Consider the following 22,801-nt stretch of genomic DNA (forward strand, 5'->3'; position numbering starts at 1 on the left):
GGATACTTTGCCGGTCACATTTTGGTTGAAGGATCATAAAATGAGCGGAGGGCGACACCGTTAAACTGTTTCGAATAATTTAACGGCACGAAATCGTGACACAAACGCGATCGTAAACGACAGTTTCGATCGGGTTCTGTTTGACGGTAAATCACGGTAAAAACTCAGATGTCGTCGAATATGATGTGAATGTTACGTTTTTATGAAGTGAAATACTCCTGCGTGTACACGCGAGCAATTAAATTCAAAAATATTTGATTACAACACTGAAGGTCTATAAGAAATATTCATTTTAAGATCTCTAGTGATTTAGAGAACATCGTATTCTATTTGTTTTAAGACACAACATGAGGGTTTGAAGTATCGCAAAGCTGGTCTTCAGTATTCTCATGATGCTGACTGCAAGATCGAATTTTAAAATCGATTTATTTCCACGAGTTTCTTCATCGTTTTCTCTCAATAAAGTTTCTTCAGTGATTCCTCGTAGAGCTCCTCCTGGGATTTCTCCAGCAGTTTTATCGTGGTTTGCCAAGAGTTTCTTTCAAAATTGTTTCCTAAGTTCCCAGAGATTCATCATTTCTTCCATATTCATTCTGTAGTTTCTCCAGCGAGTCATACCTACTGTTAATTTTTTCAGTTATTCCCTCTTGGGTTTTCTTCAGAGATTACATTAACGTTTTCTTCGAAAGTTCCTTCAGGGATCCTTCCAGGAGTTTGACTCCATGGACTTCTCGTGGCGATTTTCCTCTGAATTCTGCACCGAGAGTTTCTGCAGAGAAGTTTCACCGGAAATTCATCCTGGTGTGGGGAGCTGTTCTTCCAGGCACGGTTGAGCGTTACCACATGTCCACCGAGTAAAATCAGGATATCTTGATCCAGGATCTCTACCAGTGTACGAAAACAGATATTGAAAATATTACTTCGTTAATAAATAAAAAATCAAAAACCAAAAAAAATTAGGAAACGCGTCCAGTTTCGCCTTAAGTTGTTCCTGAGATCATGACAATCCTAGATTTACACCGGAAATTAATTCTGGTGTAGGGTATTTGGAGTGCCTCTAGTGAATTGTCCATAATTTCCACAGCCTTCCTTCTTCTTCAGCCTGTCACCACTTTCTCCTGTAATTCTTCTAAAATTTTCCAGTTTTCCCAGTGATTTGTCCTGGAGCTTCCCTAGATATTTCTAAGAATGCTTGCACCTGGAATTTTCCCAAGAATTCCTTAATGACTTCAGGGACAGGGTTTTTGGTGAGAATTCACTCATTCACTACTAAAGTATCTTAAGGCTTTATTCTGTAGCTCCTGCAAGGTTTCTTCCTGCAGTTCCTCTGAAGACTCCTTCTGCATTTTCTCCATGGAATCTTCTAAGAGTTTATCTGGGAAAGTTTCCTGAAATTCTTCCTGGGATTTCTTTTGGGTTCCCAATAAAAAAGTTCCGCGGATTGCTTTAAGAGTTTCTCCAGAAATTCTTTCCAGAATTCCTTTAGTAAATCCACCCGGATTCCTCATGGGTTCCTTCTGAAGTTTGCCAGAGATTGCTCCACTGTTTCTCCTGAAGATTCTCTCAAAGATTTCTCAGAGATGCGTGTAGCCAACGGGGTTCTTTGAGGCCGATAAGCTTTTTTTTGGGTACATAAGCGTAGATTTACTCAAATTTAGGTTGAATGACGGGGGTCTGGGGTTGAATTTACCTACTCTTGAGCAGGGATGGAAAATGTCATAGAAATTTCATTTCGTTATTTGAAAATTTCACTGCACTTAGTTGGAAATGTTAATCGACGACAATTGACTATCCATATCTAATCGGCGTTACGGACTGGAGATGGATACGGACAGAAATTAACACCGGAAACGGTGTAAATTGAAAAATGGTTTGACATTTTTTTTTTTCATGACATTCCGCGACATTTTCCATCCCTGCTCTTGAGTATATTCAAGGCAATTTATCTAGTGTGATTTTAATCGATTCACTCAAATTATGGCTTATTGGGCTGAACCATGGAATCAAAAGAACTCAATTATTGAGTGGTTTGACAGTTCCGTTCAAGTGTTTTCAGCATGTTTCGGACATTCAAGCATATCTGGCAAATGCCAGTAAAAGGGAAACATATTTCACTGTTACAGAAATTCCTTTTATGATTTTTTCAGGAATTCCTTTAAATAAAAAGAAAATCGGGTTAAGCACTGTTCCTTTTAATTCCACTAAGAATTTGCAACCTGCATTTGCAGATACATATTTCGACCTCAAGTGTAAGATTATTTTCAGTGTATCGTGATTGACTCGACTCGAATTCCCTTATAGATTCCTCCATGAAATCCTTTAGGATTTATTCCTTATCTTGTGTTTTTTTAGAGCTTTCTCTAAGATTTCCTCCATGGACACCTCCAGGAATTCCTCCAGCTATACTTCAAGGATTTTTTTGCAGGGTTTTCAGCAAGAATTCAGTTAAAGATTCATCTAAAGAGTCCTTTGGAAAACATTCCTTTATATGTTGTTTTGTAATTTCAACAGATTTTTCCCTTGAAATTTCTCCAGGAATTCCTCTAAACATTTTTTTCAGGAACTCCTCCATGGGTTCCTCTGACATTCATCCAGGTGTTTATTCTGGTGTTTCTCTGCGCGTGTCATTTTTTCTCCTGCTTTTTGATTGTTTTTCCAAAGTGAATTACTGAAAATTGCACTGGAACGTGGAAAATTAAAAACTTTATCTAGATTTCACATCACCGATTCCTCAAGCAACTGCCATCAAAACTCTAATCATAAGGTCTGTCCAGAACAATCATGGTCAAATCAGTATTCGACGGATTTTTGGCTACAATCACTCAGCCTTGGACGCAACTGAGCTGGGTTTCGTGAGAAATTGAATCAAAATTAGAAGCACACACTTCAGCTGTACGCAATGGACGTAAAGGCCAGATGATTCGGACTACCGACGGGGGATCCAGACTGCAGCAATATCAAGTTTTCTGTTTCCTGATAAGATAATTAGGTTGTTCTGAGGAGTTCTGCTGCCCTTGCAATGCTAGTGGTACCTGAATGAGGCGTGCGGTGAAGTCTGAACGCTAATTTTTGGTGAGATCTAACCAATTACTTGAAAATCTAATGTGATCTTTTCATGCTTTATGTTTTCTCCTATAATGGGTTATTTACTACAAACGGGGAATGGGTCACCACAGAAGGGGGGGGGGTGTAATTTTCAAAAAATCAGCTAAACCAATCAAAGTTTTCTAAGCCATTTTGTAGTTCAATTCGCCTGCTTCCAATCATTCATTGAATGGCATTTTATCACAAATGAACATTTATCACAAATGAACATTTATCACAAATGAACATTTACGTCATAAAAAGGACAATATTTATTTAAGTTTTGAAAAAATATTCCTAATACTTTCTGTTTCAGCGATAGAGGTAAATTATTTTATTGACGTATTTATTGTGTTTTCGCCCTTTACATCTCATCCAAATTCCAGCATAACTTAATCATACTAAATTCCAGACCATTCCAGTTCCAAAATCCTATTTCCTTTCTAGTTACGAGAGCGTCGGTGAGTCGCTGGCATCTCGATAAATAGATATCATCCCTTCCCTATTATCCCTTCCCATCCACATAACGTGTTTCTTATCGTTTCAGAGAGCGATCAATGGCGCTTAAGCCTAGGCTTGTTAGCCAGGACACATGGTCCATCCCTGTGCCCCATCCCGGAAGCAAAAAGGCCCATGGAGTGACAAATTTCTCAGCTATGTCACTTCCAACGTCGGAGTAAAAAAAAATCACTTACACTCACATCAACACATCTACATGATCCACTCAAATACACTTAAACAATCTGAATTTTGCCGCATCACTCGCTTATAGTGAATCCCCAATCAACCCTTTCCAAATATCCAACTCCTTGACACCTATGAAGGTGTCGGTGAGTCGCTGACCTCTTGTAAAGTAGGTGTCATATCATCACATCCTTTCCTATCCTCGTAACGGAGAAGAAGGGCGTGGCCGGCAATGGAAGTTTTCATGTCCTTTTTACTTCAACCTCTGATTGGATAGTTGTTCCTTCCCAAATAGCATTCCATAAGCAATTAGAATAGGAGTACTAAAGTTATAACATGACAACTTTCAGTATGCAATCTACGAATTACTCCGTTACAACGCAACGCAACGCAACGCATTCATCCAGGTTTTCATTCTTTCAGAAATTTCACCAGAGATTCATTTGAATATATTTTCATAGGTTTTTTCAAAAACTCCTTCAAGGATTGCTTTAGAAATTCATGCAGATATTTTTTCATGCTTTCTGATTTTCCAGAAAATCCTTAAGGAACATCTTCAGGAATTCTTACAAGGATACTTACAGAAAATTTTCTTGGAGAATTCTCCAGAAGTGTCTCTAGATATTTCTCAAAAAAAAAAAATTCTTGGAATTTCTCCTTGGGTTTCACCAGGAGTCACTCTTGTTATATCAACAAAAAGGAATTTCTTCGCAAATTGCAAAAATTCCGCCAGAGGTTCTAGCAGAATTTTCACTACAGATTTCTCTGTGAAGGAATGTCTCTAAGGATTCCTTCATAGTTCCATAATTTTATTAATTTTTCCAGAAATTTCTCCGGAGATTTTTTTCCTCTCTAGGATTTGCGTCCCCATTGGGATTCTTGCAGGAAAATCTCCAGAGTTTCTTTCGGCTATACCTCCGTGTATTCCTCCTGCAAATACTCTAGTGATTCGCTCAGAAATTCCAGTAGGACATTTTTCTTTGTGATTCCTCCAAAAAATCCTCTAGAACTAGTTCAAGAGATTCTTCTTGGAAAGCCTGCAGAGGATTCTTAAGAGGTCTGTTTAGAGAATCCACATGGAGCAGTGAATCAAAATTCAACCATCGCGCAACATTAATGACAAAGTCGCAACCCGTATTTGTTGCGACAATCCACCCAATGCGACATAAGTTTGTCCTAACTTGAAAATAATAGGATAAACATCATGCATCACGAGTTTAGAGATTTTTAAGCCTGGCATTGTGATTTTCGAACGGTAACTTCGAGTCGGTAAACACTGCAACTCTGCTTAAGATCTATCATCATACAGTTTCGACTTTGGGTTAGTAATAACACTAGTTTACAGCATTTTTGAACTCGGTAAGCTGATGATCATTTTTGGTGTAGAATCATGCCCTGAGTTCGAAAACGCGAAGGAAAAAAAATACAGTAGAGCAGAAATTTTTTCGACTTTCCATACAAGGTTGATGATTTGAAATCGATTTTTGTTCTATTTTTAAGCAAAGTCGCTCACTTCAAACATCTCATTCTCCGTAATCAATGCTCCGATTGAGCTGAAATTTTTACTGTATCTCGCCTACATATGATATGTCAAATAAACGTCGAGAAAGAATTTTTAAGTTGGTTTTTTCTTATTGTAAAAAATACATTTCTTCAAAAAATTTTGGGAATTTTGCTAAAATTTAAGGAGATCGTCCCTAAAACTCGCCAATATCTTGAATTTCATCAATCTAACGCAAAACCTGCATTCAGATGATCGAATAATATTGTATTCAGCTTTTAATTTATGGAAAAAGATTTAAAATTGGTTGAACAAAACGCAAGATATTTGAATTTTAGTAAATTACATATTTTGAAAAGTTACAAAACTCGATATTGAGCTAAAACTCAAAAACTGTTCTACTTTAAATTTTTTGAAGGTCGGTTTCGAAATCAGCACTAAATTGTGCTTCAATAATTTTGGTCGTTGACAGAAGTTCACGACTTTCGTTTTATTTTGTAAACTTGTGTAATTGATTATTCACGAGTTGAAAAGTACGCAACAAATTCAGCTTCCGATTTGTCTGCAACAAAAATTTCCAAGATAATTTCTATATCTGTTACCAGTTTTTGATAAAAAGTAATCGACGCGCCTTCTTTGTTGCTTGTTTTGTGCCTCTTTTGTCTGACAATTCTCTTCACTGACACGGAGTTATTTCTGATTTTTTTTAACTGAACCTTTCAGAATGTCCTCCATTAAGAAAAAGCTCCAAGGCTTACTTTAGAAATTTACTTCGGACATTTTTGTTCAGGAATGCCTTCTGAGTTTCTCAAGAAATTCATCTAGGAATTTTTCGAGATGTATATCAACAAGTTTTTCGATTTGATTCTTAAGGGATTTCTTCACAAAATCTATCAGTATTCACATCACGGATTTCCTTAGGAATGCCTTCGAAAAATCCCCTAGGATATTGAAGGTCTAAATAGACGAAGGAATATGCGAGCGCGTATTCAGCAAAACCAGGAAAGGACACCTCCACCTTCTCTACCTTAGTAGTTCTAGCGTTTTTACACAAGTATGTAGAAAGGTGACTTACATCTTCCAAATTTGCCAAGTAGCCCAGGATGGGCTACTATTTTTTGGATGGGAACTATTTTTTCTCGAATTTTTTTTACTGATTTTTTAAACGAGCAAATGAAAAGAATTTTTTATATAAAAAAACACATTCTATGTACAAGTTCCAATGAAAAACTATGCAAATTTTTTCCCTACGTTAAAACATACTAAACTTTCAGCAAATTCAAAAAATTAAAAAAAAAAGAAATAACAGATGTATAACAATATTTGTTATATCTATCTATCTATATAAAAATGAGTTTGAAGTCCCTTTGAGGCAACAAAACTCACGAATGGATGAACCCATCAGAATGACCCTTGCATGGTTCGATTCGTATTCATGGCGGCTGTGTTTATAAGTAGTAAAAGTTAGGAAAATCAACTTGAAAAGTAAGAAAATTGATGAATAACTGATTTTTCATGAGCTGGGAAGGAAATCAACACGATCGAAATGAAACCAATCTAGAGTGCGGTGCTTTTTTTGAGCCTAACAGTTGTCAAACCACCACAAGACGGCAAGACAAAGTTTGCCGGGACAGCTAGTTATGCATAATAATAAAATTGTCTCTAACATAATTTCGTAACACGTTTATTGCAATCTTTGTTATATTTTTGTGTTGTCGCGAAAAAGATTGATGATTTTTGTTATTTTGATCACTTGAACCAAGAGATTTATAACAAAAATTGTAACAGATTTTTTGAAATATATAACAGAACTTGTTATAATTTTGTTATGATTTCGCAAGCTCAGGCTAACAAAATTTGGTATAATCTTGTTATGATTATATCTCAATTTGTTATATTTTTGTTTTAATTGGAACGAGTTCTGTTGGAATATTTGTTATTTTAACTACTAACGGTACATGTTTTATAACAACCGTTGTTACAAAAATCATTGTAACAAAATAACAAAAACTGTATCAAATGTGTTTTCCCATCTAGTCGGGGTGCCTATAATTGTCATTGTTATATTCTCATAACATTTCGTAGAATAGCATAGAAATCAAAATTTTACGTATTTGAGTATAAGTTAGTTATTCCATGATATTTTTAAGGTATTCGCTTTTGCTCGGGACGATATAAAGTTATATAAAGTTTTAAACTTTCGAAATGTGTTGCCTTTATTAGAAGATTAATTTGAATTCTACATTCAAACATTGATACGCAGATAATTATGTGCCTCAATATCGCCATTGGGAGAGAGCAGCACAGCAACGCCCAACTTCTCAGACAGGTATTTGTAAATGCTTTCGAGTTTCAATTTCCCTGGCTGGCGAATGCCCAACCGAATGGAAATGTCTTCCGGGAAGGAAAATTCTGACACGCGTGACGATGACGACAATGCTCATGCTAGAGTGCTTCCAGCAGTATGACATGAGTCTGTGTTTTGCTGAGTGTGTCTCTTCTCCATGAATGGTCTCCGTTCTGCCCAAGCCCATCCTAGAGACACATTTTATGTGTGCTAGATGGGTACTAAATAATTCAACGTAGGATTACTGACTGTCTGTCAGCCGGTCTGCCGCTTCTAACTAACCTTGCAACAGACAGTTGGAGAGGAAGCGAAATGTGGAGGTATTGAAATCATATAGGACATTTTTAGGTTATCTGCATGTGGGTCAGTATGTGAGAAATGTGTATGAAGGCTATGAAGGTACATGATGGAGTCATAAATATTTAATCAAAGACTCGTATTCATCAAAAGATTCACTTTCCATACCTGGTGGTGATGTAACCGTTACCCTCGCGATCGTACATTCTGAAGGCTTCCTTAAGTTCCTGCTGGATGGCTTCGGAGTCTTCGTCCTCTATCAGGAAGTTCGAGGCAATGTTGGCGAACTGGTCGAAGTTTACCCTTCCGGTTTCCTCTGGATCTTCCTCGTCGATTAGGTCCTGCAGCTCACCCTCGTCGAACTGTTGGCCCAAGGTGTTCAGAATGGTGGAGATCTTGACGGTATCGATGAAACCGCACTTGGTCGTGTCGAACATCTGGAATGCTTTGCGCATGATGATAAGCCTCTGTTCTTCATCTTCCTGCAGAATGAGAGAAGAAGACAAAGATATGGTCAAATTAATAAAAAGTAAAATATTCCCATCGTTATTTACTTGGCTAGCTGACGAGAATCAAAATCATTTTTGTAAATGATCCGTGAAAGCAACTGTTTCCAAATTCCACACAAAACCCCCAAAAATAACCTCGACCCAACGATTATCTGGGAGAATTCGAAAAAGAATTTATTGATCGTGAGCCAAAGTGCGGTGACATAATTATTAACGATTGATTCATGGGACGAAGGTTGTTGCAGCAGTTGAGCAATTCAACGACAGTAGCAACGCAACGGTACCAAATTAATTGATCCATTTTCCGTGAGGTAGAGATGATTTCTCGTTTCCTCCTATCGACGACGACGACGACGACGACGGCGGAGTGAAAAAGAAATGTTTGACATCTGTTTGAGGCACGATGAAAATGTCACACAAATCCACGGTTGAGTGAGTCAGCAAACGGGAATTTATGATTGGGCCAAGGTGTAGATTTTGTTTGGTTTGCTTAAATGTATTGGAGCACGTTTATCTGCTTTTCTTACACTCACAGACCAATTTTCAGGAAGTCATTGCTCGGAATTTCAATGGCATCTCATACGGAAGATTTAATTTTCAGGGTTGCAGAGTGGATCAGCGCTAATTTATGCGCTTTTCAGGAATGAAAAAAAAAATGCTTTTGAATGCTAGATCCATGTTCAAAAATATAGTACTGTCTTGCAAAGCCCATTAACCTTTTGAGGTTTTTTGTCTATCAAAAAACTTAAAAAAAGCTTAACTTGTAAAAAAGATCAAAAAAGTTATTTCTAACAATTTTTTTTCAAATGACGCAAAATACATTTCATAACATATCCCTGTCCTTAGAAAAAATGCATTTCAACATGCAGATCAACTTTGTAGTACACAGGGGTCCGTATATTCGCCTCATTGCACTCATATTCACTCCTCTGTGCAGAAGTGAGTCTTGAAAGATGCAGTAAACGGGTTGTCCTGAAGGAACCATGCATCCCCATGGCCAGTACGATACACCAGTGCTTCCCAAACTGAGCGCCTTGAATATTTCGCTGGTGCGCCGCTGGGCACTTGAGCCAAAAATTAAAAAAAAAATATATTATTAAATACGGGAACATCTTCTTTTGTTTGATGGAACTTGGAAGTGTTGTTTCACGGCATTTTTCCTAAATATATCGAATACTTTATGGAATTTCTGGTATCCTCTCAAAATATTTTGATTTTTCCAAATATCAAAAATTTCCAACTTCGAGATTTTTAATACTTTAGTTTCTTTTATACCATCAGCTTGTAATTGAAAATACATATTTAATCTTAGTGTGGTTTTTTTTTTGCATGAATCCCTTCTTCTTCTTCTTCTCCTTTGTGGTTTTACTTTCTCATTGTAATTTTCCCTGCCTCTCCAACTTATTAATTGAAGGGCTTTCTTTGCTTGCCATAGCATTGCACGAATTTGTATATAGTGAGGCAAGTACAAACACAAGGCTAACTGAAGACCCGCAGAATAAATCCATCTCCTGTTTAACGGGACGATTTATTATACTAACGTCACTATCACTGAATACTTTTGCGTATTTTCGGTTTTGTGCAAGTAAGTCACAGTTTAAAACTGATTATTTTTGAGATCTTGATGGAAAATTATGAAAACTATGAAACATTTGATCACGTTAAGACCCGTTGAGAAATTCATTAAGGAACGCGAAATTCAGCCGTTTTTATAAATTTCAATTTTTTTTTAAATTTTATCAACTTTTTCAATGGTCGTTCAAAAAAAAGTCATCCAAAACTCATGTGAGCCGTGACCCCTGGCGTAGTGACTATACGTTCACTTCATAAGTGGATGGTCATGGGTTCGAACCCAGCCCCTGCACTTGTAATTTTTCGTCAGTTGCTCTTCCCCCGAGAGTGGCCCTCTAACGGACTCGGAAATTCGGATATCGGCTAGCAGCAACTCGTAATGGACCCGCAATCGAACTGGTAAAGGAACAAGAGCCACACATCAACATCCTCGTGCTCATCATTCTACCATGGACGAGGTAGAAAAGTGACAGCAGCGGACAGGCAACCAGTTCGATATAGTAGAATTTGAATAGAAAACATTTAGGCGCTGTTCAAAGTGCAAGTGCGGCTGCCAATTTGAATCGCTCACGCAGTGCCCTAGTTGACAAAAGAGCTGTAAATTAGGTTAAGTGGCTGAAGAATAAAAAAAACTCATTTGACAGAGGGATAGCCCTTCAAGTTTTTTATAGGCAAACCTGGTCCTAAACATTCTAGTTTTGTATCCATGTTTGCTGAAAATTTTCAACCAGATTCTTAACTAATTATTGCGCGAGTATCACAATTTGTGATTTTCACGGAAACCAAAGATTTTCATAAAATTCTGTGATTTTATTTCACATCACCCTGAATTAGCAAAGTATTGGTTCATAACATTTTAAATCTAACAAATATTTATAAAACCCTTAACAAATCAAATAAAATTTAATTTTATGAAAACAAAAAAAAAGTTGAGTCAAGTACAACACACTGAAGACGACCTTACAGTTGAGGTCGAAATACGTATCTGTCAAAGGATGCAAATTCTTAGTGGAGTTCAAAGGAACAGTACTTGACACATTTTTTTTACTTAAAAAATTGGTTTGAAAATTTTTCAAAATTTTGTATATAATTTGAACTGAAAGTTGTATTAAAATAATGAAAATTATCTGTTAGTGTAAGAACATTTTGGTGAGCCGTGAAATTTTCGAAATTCTCAAAAGGTGCCGCTATAGCAAAAAGTTTGGGAACCTCTGTGATACAACATCTGCTCGGCATTGCTATTCGTTGCTCTTCGTCGATGTTTGGATTGAAAGCGACTGAATGAATGGTGAATGGTGATAGATTGAGCAAGCGATAGAAGCCTGAATATTCAATAAACAGGTTAACAAGGGAAGCCGCAGCAGTTTAAAAAAAAAAAAAACAACACGTATTATGAATAATGGCTCTTGTTTATGATACTCAAAAAATGACAGCCATTCCATAGAAAAACGATATAGTGCTTTTCCGATTGTCGTGAAACTTGGTGGGCTTGTAGTTCTTCGGGAATAATTAGACCCATATTTTTTTATTTCGTCATTAGGGTGACCAATTTTCATATAGGGTGGTCCAAAAAATTAAGGTTTTTCAAAACTAAAAATTTTCAAAAAATCGTGACTTTTGAACCAGTTGACCGATTTTAAACTTCTCAAAAACAAAACAACATACATTTCTGATTTTTTGATATGTTACGCCAAATTTCCTGAATTTTCTGATAAAAATTTAAAACCAGGGAACATCTTTCGTCCCGAGACCATGAAAACGTGAAAAAGCTAATATATTTGCATATTTTATGGTACTCTTTACATTTAAGCCCCTTTAACGTATTTTTCCTGAAAACTACAATTAAATAGCTTTCAAACAAAAAAAGAATGATGATTAACCTGGGCTTATTAGGGGAATATCTGTAAATAAAAAGAAAATCGCGTTAAGTACTCGACTCGAGTCGAGTCAAGTACAAGACACTGAAGACGACCTTACAGTTGAGGTCGAAATACGTATCTGTCAAAAGATGCAAATTCTTAGTGGAATTCAAAGGAACAGTACTTAACGCGATTTTCTTTTTATTTAAAAAAAAAGAAGTTTGAAATCGGTCAAATGGTTCAAGAGTTACGTTTTTTTTTAAATTTTAGTTTTGAAAAACCTTGATTTTTTGGACCACCCTATATGAAAATTGGTCACCCTAATGATGAAATAAAAAAATACGGGTCTAATTATTTCCGAAGAACTACAAGCCCACCAAGTTTCACGACAATCGGAGATGCACTATATCGTTTTTCTATGGAATGGCTGTATGTATTTACTTTATATATTCTTTAATTGTTACAACTGAGAGCTGAGCCTGACTAAACAACAGTTAATATTTTAACATTTTCCATTCCCTTTTTTTCGATAATAGAATAATACATTAGGCAGTCCTCTCCTCATTATCTTATAGTTTGGGGGTGAACTAACGATCTTATCAACAACACATTATCACAATAAACCTGAAAGTTCTAGCAGAATCATTTAGCTATTTATTAAGGGTATGCGATATGCGATTTCGCCAATCACACCCCAAAACAAAAACTCGCAGAATTACTCAAAATTCAACTAAGAGAAATTAAAAATTTGAATTTCGTTTTGTTTCGATAAAATCGAAAAATATTGCCTTCAAAAAATAGATAAGGGCGAAATAACATGGAATAAACATATCAAATATAGTCGAGTCAAGTACAAGACACTGAAGACGACCTTACAGTTGAGGTCGAAATACGTATCTGTCAAAGGATGCAAATTCTTAGTGGAATTCAAAGGAACAGTACTTAACGCGATTTTCTTTTTATTTATATCAAATATACTGTTCGGGCAACGGCGCAGATCTCTAGCCATACCATTACTATTATACAATAGCTATGTATCACCAAATGTATTCAGTAGTTAACACAGCGTAGGCCAAGCCATCCGTAGTGCTAGTTAATAAATTATGTAACTGTTTACCAAGTGTTTTAGTCCTGAGGAGAAATGTCATTCTTGAGCCTTGTGAACCTACCACTTGCGTGATCATATACCTACCCATATATTAAACATTATGAGTTTACGGGGTTTCGGACTTTAAAGAATATTTTGTTAAAATTTAAATGTAAAAATATTTAATGCCAACAATTTCGTCTCCAGAATACTGGAATTCATGATATATGATGAGTACGTTCCTCCAAATTGTTTGGCCTGCACATTGACCAAACGTATTCTTGGCCTACCACTAAAAACTTTCTGTGATGTCTATAAGGGAAGCAGAAGTCTCTGTTACTATCTTTAGAAGACATCCAACTGCCGCAAGGATTTGGCCAGCACAGTTTGGATGGGAGATTGCGTCAATCTTGTATTATAGAGTCAGCTATTAACTCTGAATTTCTGTGCTCTGTTGACGGACGAGAATGAGGCAATACGAGTTTATGCGACTTACTGGACGCTAATGCGAATGCTAATCCGATTTGAAAATAATTGATATCATATCAGAGAGCCAACAGAAATTGTATGCAGAAATAATGAAAATAACCCTTATCACCCTTTACGACCCGACAGTTCTGTGACAGGTTGATTGTTCCCAGACATCCAGTAATCGTATAAGATGTTGTATAAGATGATAAAGTGGAGGCCATATGCGTGCATGCCTCCATTCAGGCGCATGAAATGTACGCATATCGCCTCCACTTTAACATCTTATACGATTACTGGTTGTCTGGGTTGTATCGAGTGAGTTGTAAATTCTGTGAAAAGTTTTGTTAAAAATTGTATGTACATATAATATTGAATATGTTTGTGCCAATTTGCAATAAATTTTAGGCCCTGAGGAAGGTCCCATACGTGGACCGAAACGTCGGCGATGATCTGAAATCAGTCAACGCAATTTTTTCAGACTGCAAGCCGAAAACCCAAGAAATCAAACCTTTTCAGAAGAAAACGATAAAGTCAAATTCGGTAGAAAGTTTGGTCCATGGGCAAGTTTCTGGAGGAACCCTTATTTTAAAAAAGCCACGATGAAAGTCTTGAAAGATTTTTGTACAAAAGCGTTTGACACATTTGATATATCCTATTTTATTAGATTATCATCCATTTTTTTGCATGGTCCAATTTGGAACTTACAGATTTGATTTTTTGTACATGGATAGTAATGACCAGGGCACAGTTTTAGTAAATGGGTCATAGTATTCGAAGTCGCTTATCTCAGAAGATTAGCTAAGTATATTAAACATAATAAGTAAACCCACTTGAAATACAATGCAACACAAAGCTGTTTTGAAAAATTGTCGAAACCTGAAATTCGTTAACTCTTCTGGATTCAAATGATATAAAAAGAGAAACCTCTAAGTTTGAGCCTAAAATATTGAGATTTGAAAGTGGCGCAATCACTTCAAAGTCGAATTTTCGAGTAATAAAAATGTGTTTTCACTTCAACTGCTATAACTTTTTCAATTTTCAATCTTTTTTTTTTGAATTTCTCACAAATTGATTTTCAAACACACTTGTAGAACATTAAATTTTTAGACAGTCACTCAAAACATAAGTTTAAATACTTCATTTATTTATTTTCTTCTCTTTACAAAAAAAATAACTTTAGGGCACGATAACTTTTTAACCATTTAACCAATTTCAAATCTTTTAGCGTGTTTTCTGTTTTTGCCCATCCTTGTCCTGAACAAACTATTCGTCAAAGTATTCATTTTTATGATACTTTTCACCAAAAATTACCGATACATGCATTAATACTTGATTTTTTCATGTAAACTTGGAGTTCAGGGCAATATTTTGGAAGTATTTCCTCAAACTCAGATACTAAGCATCATATTTAGGGATATAGAACACAGTGGAGGACTTAAAAAAAATCTTCGAAAAGCTATGTTCACTTAGAATGCGGAATCATGTCACATTTTCTAGTAGCGCTCTCAATGAACATAATCATCATTCTTTTGCGGCACTCTGATCATACACTAATCCTCTTTAAATGGTGAAAATTTCATCGATTTTCTTGCAACGAGTGAAAAGTTATTTCAGATTGAAGACAAGAGGAGGAAAAAAATCTTGCACAAACACGTTGAAAATTTAGCGTGGTCAGGTACGACAGTCGCGAAAAATGTTAATATCGTCAAAACCATTATGTGTTATGTGAACAGATGTTGTTAACCATGGCATAAGGAAGTTTCCTCGGAAGAAAAAAGCTTGGGATCATTGATAAATCTGCTTTGAATTTGAAGATTTGGCAAGAAGTTCGAACTCTGGGCATGGTTTTTTTTCGCAACAAGATGATGAGAACCAATTCATACAAGGATGACAGCCTCAAGAATCGCGTGCTGTTTTTCAAAAACGCACGCAAGCGATATGTAGAGGTTTTACCTATTTTGATGAGCTGCCATGACAGCCGGAGACGTTCAGTGGTATCGTCACAGATGGGTTGGGTAGTGTTTATCAACGAAAAAAAAACACTCAAATTTCGCGTTTTCTCAATTCACTGAATTGCCCCTCATTTCGCAATAAAAAAAAAGTTTGGCAATTTTTCTTCGGAATCCTAGTCAGACTAGTCAAGGCACTCAGGACACTGCATAGATGACCTGATTGTTGAACAAACGTGCGGAAGGGGTTTTTGCTAAAATTTATCACAGTTGTGCAGATTTTTAGAGAGGTCAACACTGAAAAAGTGAGAAAATGTGTGAAAAATAAAAATAAATAATTTCAATGATATTTTTCCATGAAAATACAATAAATAACCTTTGTTTTGAGGGCTTCACCTTTTATGTTTGTTATTCCATCCCTAAGATATACGTGATTTTGTCATTCCGGATTCTAAATGAACATAGCTTTATTTGGAACATCAAAAAATTGTTATAATTCAGAACCCTCCAAATAAAATTTAAGGCTCATATGTGATTATTCAAAATAAATTCTCTTTAAACCCGAAACTTGGCATGTAAACAATTAAAATTTTGCCAAAATTCACATTTTTCTTGTGAAAAACGTGTTTTTAAACGGTTTTTGATATTTATCTATGTTGAACCCATTTTTTACAGGTACAGTTTATTTACAGCATTTTCAGGCAACAAAAATATCTAAAAAAACGCCCCAAAAGATTTGAAATTGGTTGAACAATTAAAAAGTTATCAGGCTCCATTTTTTTATGAAAAGGAGAAAACAATAAATGAAATCTATAAACACTCATATTTTGTGTGACTTTGAAAAAAAAAAATTCTAAGTTTGTTTTGGGTCTCCAGTTAGCCTAGTGGTTAAGGCTATGGATCGCCAATCCGGAGACGGCGGGTTCGATTCCCGTTCCGGTGGGGAAAATTTTTTCGACTCCCTGGGCATAGTGTATCATTGCACTTGCCACACAATGTACAAATTCATGCAATGGCAGACAAAGAAAGCCCTTCAATTAATAACTGTGGAAGTGCTCAAAAGAACACTAAGTTGAAGAGAGGCAAGCTAAGTTCCAATACGAACGTCGAGCCATAAAGAAGAACAGAAGAAAAACTTCCAGATTATTAAGTGAATGACATTATTTGTGATGTCGGTCGGATCTTCGTCATGAGGGGTTTTTGTCGGCCAAAATGCTTGAAACTTGGTATTCAGCTTGTTTGGGAAAGATTCGAGGCCAATTTTGAGGTCAATAGGTTTCATAACACTCTCCATGACGATGAGACCAAATGGTACGTTAGTTCCCCTATGTAATAATATAAAATAATTTTTGAAACATCCAATCTTTCTCATCATTGCACTTTCGACCACACACGCATCGCAAACTGCATCCTCAATTTCTCACTAAATTATCCAGATCGTGTACTCCAAGCGCTAAGCGCAAGTGTCATTCCGGGAAACGATGTCGTTAAGTACTCATTCTCAGGCCACTAATTGACGGAACCAGACTTCCTATGCCGCTGCCGCCGCCGTCGATTCACTTGAATAAATTCCAAAGCAATGAAAACGATCACTCAACCACCACCGCCACAACGGAAACCGGAAGCAATTCGGTGAGAAACACTCACATCGTAAACCGCAATACTGCTCGCTCGGCGAAGATTTTTAGCCATGCTGGAGACGGTGGGGTTTCAACCGGATGCAGTCGAGTATCGAACAGTTATCACAGGTGGTGCTATTGACTTGAAGTTGAGTCTTCCGCTTCAAAGGAGACTAGAACGCGACGACCGATCAATAGTATGTCTTCCGAGGACCGACCTAGATCTTCGACTGATCACCAGGTTTAGTTTCCAATTGACCGCAACCCATCAGCTCAGGAGCTGCACAATCAAATCAAACAACCAACCACACAGCCAAGCACTACACAGCCAAGCCGAGGCGGACCAAACGCGACCGGAGGTGCGCAATCGAACCGAACGCCGATACCTTACAAATCAAACTGAACCTGAAATCAAATTATTGGGACCGGATCGCTTCTGCTTTCTTTTCCCCTGCTGGTTTTTTTTTCTTCTTCGAGCACAAAACGGGGAAGTTGCCAATTTCGGAAAAGGATGGTCCGGTCCGCACCGTCCGCATTGCATTTTTGGCAGGGCGGAGGTGGGTGGGTGCTGCCGAGTATAGGAAGGAACATTTGCCAAACCCTTGGCGGTTCCAAAGTGGGTATCAGCAGCTACAGTGGCGTAGCTAGGAATTTGGGGGCCCGGTGCGGAAGCAAATTGGTAGGCCCCCCAGAAAATTTCATAATATGTACATATTTTACAATGATAAATCTATACATTTAACTGTCGAATGATTGCACTGTTGCATTTTGTACAAAACATTGAAAAATCTCGCATTTTGTACTAAGCATTCTAGTGATGCTGGCAGTGCACTGCAGTGATGGCCAACGGAAGGTTAAACATTATCTATCTTATATTATTTACTGTATTCCTTCATGATTTTTTTCGGTAGCGAAAGATTTTTTTTATAAGAATTATGCCGAAAAAGTTTTTAACAAATTATTTAGAAATTGCACAAAATAGTCCTTATAAAAGGCTTTCAAAGATTGCTCTCCCGGGTAGACGAGAATATCTAAATCATATCTCAAATCGAACACTTTTTGCTGTTATAACTCGATGTGATTTTGATGTGTTATTCAAAAATCTAATGAATATCGCACGAATAGCTCAAAGTGATATGATATCAGTATTTGTTCTTGTCGAAATAGCTGAAAATTTCTAAGAACAAGTTCAGCTCTTCTACACGAAATGGAACACATACACCCAAAGAGATGGCTCAATGTTAGTGAAATGCCATGTGTCCCTTTCTGAGCTGTTGAAACGAAGAACCGCATGCTCTTATTCCCATGTTATTTACAACAGCGAGCCATAGTTGAGTGGTAAGCATCGCCGCCTGTGAAACCTAAGGTCGTAAGTTCGATGCTGGATGCTGATTTTTTTTTCTAGAAAAAATTGACAAATCTTGTCTGCTATGTTTTTGATCTTGTAATATCTTAACGAGCTATTATTGAGTAGTTCACCATATAAGATTCTGCTATTATTTGAGGGGGCAAAGGGGTATAAGTGACCATTGTGTCGATTTTGAGCTGAGCATATCAAAAAATTCTTCAGATTTCAAGCTTTCAGGAACTTTTTCAAGTTTGTTTTTACGATGTTTGGAAAAATTACAATAAATCGGAAAAAAATGTGTCGATTTTGCAACTCCATACATTTTATATGGGATGAAAAATTGGTGAAAAACTTTAAACCTCATTTACTCGAAAGTGGGTTTTTGTCACTTACACCCTTTTGCTTCTAACCCCCTCATTTCTGTTCTTTTACCTCTTATATCAATCAAACCAATATCAGTTTTTGCTCTTCAGTAATTCAATTCAATCATTACTGAATATGCTATTCATCAGATTTTTCCACCCACTCGGGTTACCTTTTTCTTTGGGAAATCTTTCTTGAAGAATAATTTGTCTTCAAGAATCTTTTAAGTTGTTAATGCAAGGATGTCATTCAGTATTGAGCATGAGCATGAGCATGATTGACCGACCGCGGTTGCTCCTGTATTATTGCAAGGACATCTGCATTTACACAAAGAACCAACAGATGAAGCTTGGGACTAGCCTTCTCTCATTGTGTGCAAGGATGTCATTCAGTATTCCTCTAAAAGCGCTCCTTCAGGAATAATATTATTATTAGCTTTATTAATGAGGCTTTCAGCCCCTTGGCTGGTTCACCTGAGACATTCAGGAATGTTTTAAAAAGTACTACAGAGTAATTCAAAAGATTCTTGCAAAGGCTTCATCGAGTAAGTCTCGAAATATTAGTTCAGGAATCTATCAAGTATGTCTCTGAGGATTTATCTAGAAGATCATCTAAAGAATTCTTGAAAAAATCCAGGAAAAATACTACAAAAAACCACCAATGATTCATTCAGAACCAGATATTCTTCCAAGAAATTACATCTGGATCCCCTCGGAGGAAGAGAAGCCCATCTAGAATTTCTTTAAACCTTCTTCCGTTTCTTCCAGGGAATCCTCTAAATATTCCTTTGGTGATTTTCGACGAAAGTCAAATATTTCTCCATATACAGGGGATAGACGAAATGATCGGGACAGGCAAAATTTTCACTTCTCAATTTTTTTTCAAATAGCTGTAACTTTTCGAAAGGTGAATCAAACATTCTCAAATTTTTAATGTGAGATGATCAACTAATTGTGTATTAGTGGTCTAATTTTGGAAAAGATCGGGCTATTCTGCACGAAGTTATGAAGATTCTAGAAAAAGGTGTAATTATCTGATAGCCAACTTTGAGCTGTTATATCTCCGAATTCAAATAACCGAATGCAAAGAAATTTCGACCAATTATGACTTATATAATGAGCTTTGGAAAACCTTTGACACAACATAGAATTCTCAACGCGGAAGAGAATTATAACGATTAGATTATTTTTCTAATAAAACACCAAATTATCCAAAATTTCAACATCGTTTCAAAATTCAGGATACTTTTAAACTCCCGCAAATTGAGTTGAATATAAATATGTAATGAAGAAAAGTAACAACATAGCCGGCAATAAATTAAAAAGTAATGGGGTGCATATTAAAAATAGACCAATTTACTAAAAAATCATAATATAAATTAAATCGCTATAACTGTTTTGCTTGTTGAAAATTTCAAATTGAGTCAAACGTTTTTCAGAGCTCATTATATAAGTCATAAATGGTCAAAGTTTCTTTGCATTTTGTTCATTGAATCCACAGATATAACAGCTCAAAGTTGGATATCGGATAATTATACCTTTTTCAAGAATCTTTATAACTTCGTGCAGAATAGCCTGATCTTTTCCAAAAATGGACCACTAATACACAACTATCATCATCTTACAGAGAAAATTTGAGAATATTTGATGCACTTTTCGAAAAGTTACAGCCATTTGCAATTTTTTTTTGAAAAGTGATAATTTTGCCTGTTCCGATCATTTTGTCCATCCCCTGTATTCTTCAAGCATTTCTCAGTTATTCCCTCAAATAACTTTATCAAATATTTCTACAATAATTAAACTTGGAATTTCCTCAAGCATTCATAACTTATCTTCGCGTTCTTTTTAAGATTTCTTAAGAATTATTTTCTAGGATTACTTCAGAGATCCCACCAAAGATTCCTTTTTCCAAAAGTATTCTTCAAGAAGTTTCTCTAAGGTTTTAATAGGAGATTCATCCTAGAACTCCTCCTAGAAATTTCCAAAGAATCAATTGGATAATAATAAAACAAAATCTCCAAGGATTCCTACAGAAGAAATTGAATTAAATAAATTATATTAATTAAATTAAACTTTTAGAAGGACTTCTGTAGGAATTCTTTCGAAAAATACTTCTGGACTTTCAATATCCATCAACTCTAAGAGTTTTCTCAAGAGTTCCTTCAGCAATTTTTGCTAGTATTCCTAGCACTTTTCAAAAAACTTCTATTCCGCTTTTTGATAAGATTCCTTAAAAATTCTTCCAAGAAACCTTTTGAAAAATAATTCTAAGTTTCCATCACGCATCTCAGTCAGGAATTTCTCCAGAATTTATGATTGATTCCTCCAGAATTATTACGTTATTTTTTATATAATCCGTGCTCACTTCTAACAAATATACAAAAATAAGAAGCAGAACAAAAAGCGCTTCACTCCTTTGTTTTGAGTGGTATGAAAATGGGAGCGTATATAAATAGTAAAAGAACAGATGCCCTATCTTATCAAAACAAATAACTTCTCCAGTAGTCTCTCCAAGGATTCCTCCTAAGACTATTTTGCCACTTTCTGCAGGAGTTCTTTAAGAATACCTAGAAGCATCCTTTAAGTAATTAATGCATGGCTAAGATTTCGAAGAGGATATACATCGGGATTTTTTCAGGAATCACTTCAATAATTCATACGGTTATTTTTCCAAGGATTTCTAAAATATTTTTTCAAAAAAAGTCTCCTGGAAATTATCACAAGATTCTGTCAGAATTTCTACAAGGATCTTGTTAGAAACTCCTGCGAAGGTTTCATCAATATTTTAAAGCATTCTGCTTAATTTTTTAATAACATCTCCAAAGCTTCTACCATTACTTTTGGGATTTTTCCAGGAATCGATTTTCTAAGATTATTCAACATTCTAAAGGAATTCCTTCAAAGAAGCGTGTAGAAAGTGCTCCCAAATTTCCTTCAGGAATTTTTCCAGAGATTTCTTTAATAGCTCATCCAATAAGTTTTCTTGCAATTTCTCCGAAGATTACTTCAGATTTTATTCAAGTTAGTATTCTCTTAAAATTTCTTTAATTGATTTCATTCATTCATTCTTAAACTGATTTTCCCAGGTATTTAACAAATAATTTTGTACAAGAAATCTTTTTGGATCCTTTCATGCAAGGATTTCTTCTTGTATTAATTCAATTACTCCTGCAAGAGTTTTCCGGAGATTCTTTCACAAATTCCTCCGAAAAATTCTGTAGGAAATCCTTCAGAGGAGGCATTGAGTGTTTTGCTAGTTTATTTTTAGAAATTCCTCTAATAAGCCTATTCAAGGATTCATAAATTCCTCCAATGAATACTTAAGAAACTCAAATAAAAAAATATAAGAATTCTTTCAATTCTCACAGAAATTCCCCCAAGAAATTCTAATGGAATTTCTTCATACATTTCTAGGAAATTGTTTGTGATCTCTTCTGGTAATCATCTTAATTTTTTGGAAATTTTATTAGTAATTCTCTTGAGATTTTTCTCGGTCGTTCCGTTGTAAATTCTTTGATTTTTTTTTAATTTGCAAAAGTGTATCTCGTAGAAAAGTAATAACAAACAAGCTTTTAAAAGTTGTCACTTAAATTTACAAACGAATCGACTAATTAAATTTCAAAGTGCCTATCGAATGAATTTGAAGTATTACAAATGTAATTGTGAGGTATATTTGCAAAGGGACTGCCGGTGGAACTTTCAAAGAAATTGCTAAAATCCCGTGATAAATTTCCAAAGCAGCTGGCCAAAGAGTTTAAAAAAGTGACGTTAAAGATATTTTCACAAATAATAATCTAATTCAACTTCGAATATTATCGCCGAGAAATTTCCAAAAGAGTTATCGAAGGTTTCGATGGAAGTGCCGAAATAGTTTTAAAAAACATTTGCAAAGAAAACCCCAAGAATAATGTTATAGGAATTTTCGGATTAAATCCAATCAAAGCATTTCCCAATAATTAGCCAAAAAAAAACTCCGCCAAAAGATATTCGAATTTTTTTTTCAAGTAACTCACAGAAACTTGCCAAAAACAAAAAAAAATAACAAAAAAAGGCGAGTTACCCAATCAATTCCCGTAGGGATTGGCATACAAGTTTCCAGAAAAAAGTTGAAT

The 22,801-nt window shown here is 35.8% G+C and overlaps 1 protein-coding gene across 2 annotated transcripts in view; it reads right to left on the reverse strand.

Moving 5' to 3' along the window:
* LOC109404813 (troponin C) overlaps nt 1–22,801 on the reverse strand; it is a 69,980-nt gene that overhangs the window by 21,242 nt on the left and 25,937 nt on the right. The window contains exons 1-2 of one of the 2 annotated variants that reach the window (XM_062849816.1): nt 17,008–17,370; nt 8,082–8,395 (exon numbers count right to left, since the gene is read on the reverse strand). In XM_062849816.1, coding sequence (XP_062705800.1) covers nt 8,082–8,395; nt 17,008–17,052 — 359 coding nt within the window. In that variant the 5' untranslated portion in view covers nt 17,053–17,370. Of the gene's footprint in view, nt 1–8,081; nt 8,396–17,007; nt 17,371–22,801 lie in introns of those variants that run through there. The other variant, XM_019677766.3, reaches the window with a different exon arrangement.

The sequence above is a fragment of the Aedes albopictus genome, chromosome 2, assembly GCF_035046485.1.
Source record: "Aedes albopictus strain Foshan chromosome 2, AalbF5, whole genome shotgun sequence".
Classification (NCBI taxonomy): domain Eukaryota; kingdom Metazoa; phylum Arthropoda; class Insecta; order Diptera; family Culicidae; genus Aedes; species Aedes albopictus.